The sequence below is a fragment of the Cyprinodon variegatus genome, unplaced genomic scaffold (genome assembly GCF_000732505.1).
Source record: "Cyprinodon variegatus isolate N-32 unplaced genomic scaffold, C_variegatus-1.0 Scaffold217, whole genome shotgun sequence".
NCBI classification, from domain to species: Eukaryota; Metazoa; Chordata; class Actinopteri; order Cyprinodontiformes; family Cyprinodontidae; genus Cyprinodon; species Cyprinodon variegatus.
This window is the reverse complement of record NW_015150670.1, coordinates 589,136-591,343: the sequence shown is the minus strand read 5'-3', so window position 1 is coordinate 591,343 and position 2,208 is coordinate 589,136. Positions and strand designations below refer to the sequence as shown.

Below are 2,208 nucleotides of genomic sequence, written 5' to 3'. Positions count from 1 at the left end.
TCTTATAGTTATTATTTATTTAAATAAATTAACCTTTTAATTAAATCTTACCTTATTTGGAAGCACCTGTATCTAATTTATAGTCAACTTTAAGTTTTTCAAAGTAGATCCAGTTTGGTGATTTGTTTATAGACTAAATACTGTGGAAGTTTATTTTCTTCTGGCATCTTTTTAAGAAGAAGGGGACCACTGTTACATTTCTCAGTATTTCACTGGGCAATTAAATAAATAATAATAAAAAAAAAAGTCTATTTTGATCTCTGGTCTGCTTATACAAGCATCTGTAGAACATTTCCTTTATAGTTTCATTTCTCAGCATTTTGTGTTTTACCTTGTGTTTAGTGTAGATGAAGTACATTACAATATAGAGGATTTGGAGAAGTGCTCCAATGATGTTCACTACGACAATGGTGTGATCCCTCTTCAGGGTACCATAAAACAGCCAGCCCAGGTTACTGTGGAAACAGGAGCAGGGTTAGACTTGATGAACTAAGCTGATTAGTGCAGAAGATGGAAAAAAGAAAAGAAAAACAAATTTACTTTAGACAAGTGGTAAGGAAGGGCAAAAACTGGATGTTGTCTGCACTTTTGGATTCTCGCATCTTCTTCAGGTCGGTCCTAGAAGCAGAAACAAACACTTGAATGCAATAGTTTAAATCAGAACAGCAGGTGTTACAAGAAATAATCAAACTAATGTGGTTCCCTTAAAAAAAGGGAAAACAAGCAAAAAAGTTGGCAACGTCCATCACAAAATCAATAATATGGGAGACATTGCTGAAGCAAACTTACAGTCCTGTGGAGAACATCCCGACTGTGAACACGATGCAGGCCCATGACAGAAGCTGAGTCAAATCCATAAAGCGGAAAGCAAATATCTACAGCACCTGTCACGCTGTTTTAATATGATCAACAAAAAATATCAAAATACAGGACAAAAAAAGAAGAAGAAACGTCTGCAGACAACTACCAGGATGCTGAACTGTATTTCCGTATTTGTAATCACTATGCTTGGCATTACTACCATCTGATTGGCTGTGCCACCAGAGGGGAGAACCGGAGCTGACCAATGAGGTCTTGAAACGATTCGATACGTCACGCAGCTTTAAAACTGTCTTTCGACAGCAGAAGATGACCGTGAAATGATGTCAAATACTACAAATAACTGTAAGAAAGAAAAAAAGAAAAAAGAAAAAAAGCATTAAATCTAAATAACGAATATTAAACAATAATTATTTCACTTAGAAAGAAAGCACTGATCTATCCTAAATACCATGTTTACTATTGGCCTGGGGTCTCATTTATAAAGCTTGCATATGCACACACAAAAAAAATAAAATAAAGTAAAATTAAATAACAAAAAACAAACTCTGACCCATCCAGATGGGGTACACATATTCTGGAGGAAGAGCAAATTAGTGACACAGATGGTGAGGTTAGGAATTAATGCCAGATTGCATCATAAGTCTTTTTAGACTTTTCTGTTTCATGACATATGAAACCATAATCATAGATTGACTTTATGAAATCCAAAACTGAGTCATAGCTAAACATCATAACCAGCCAAATAAATAATAGGTGTTCTTAAGCCATTCTAAATCAAAGTCTGCACAATCTCTAAGCATTTTCTTACCATCACATACCTCTCCCCTATGAATAAAATAGTTATGGGTATCACAGATTAATCCATAAATTGTAATTAAGGTGTGTAACAGTAGCACTGACTTCTGTAAACATTTAAATATTGTTATGACATTTTTGCACCATAGATGCATTGTCACTGATGGGGAGAATTAGGAGGGGACACACTCTGAGGCATCACAGAGGTTTCCTGGCCTATATTGATGACTGGCCTTATGACTAGTCTCCCTAGATCGCATTGCTTTTGGCTCTCTGTGCTGTACAGGGTCCAGTATTGGAGAGATAACCTTATAGACCCACGACATCCCTGTTCATCAAAAGATGATAAACTAAAGAAATCCAGTGCACACAACTCCTATGTAAATGGCTGCATGCTTCAAAAGAAACAGAATTAAATAACAAAAAAATGAGAACTTTGTAGTAAATATAGGGTATAAGAAAATTTGTTTATCTAATATGGGAGAACAAACATAACATGTTTTGGCTACATGCCACTGGCAGTGTTTCCATTCAACTGAAAGTATTAAGCAAAAAAATTTAAAGTTTGACAAATACTTAAAATTGTGTATC

The 2,208-nt window shown here is 35.1% G+C and overlaps 1 protein-coding gene across 1 annotated transcript in view; it reads right to left on the bottom strand.

Moving 5' to 3' along the window:
• slc50a1 (solute carrier family 50 (sugar efflux transporter), member 1) overlaps nt 1–997 on the bottom strand; it is a 7,726-nt gene extending 6,729 nt beyond the window's left edge. Inside the window, exons 1-3 of the mRNA XM_015380538.1 lie at nt 790–997; nt 541–618; nt 332–455 (exon numbers count right to left, since the gene is read on the bottom strand). Coding sequence (XP_015236024.1) covers nt 332–455; nt 541–618; nt 790–857 — 270 coding nt within the window. The 5' untranslated portion in view covers nt 858–997. The remainder of the gene's footprint in view (nt 1–331; nt 456–540; nt 619–789) is intronic.
• Between the last annotated feature and the right edge of the window lie 1,211 nt (nt 998–2,208).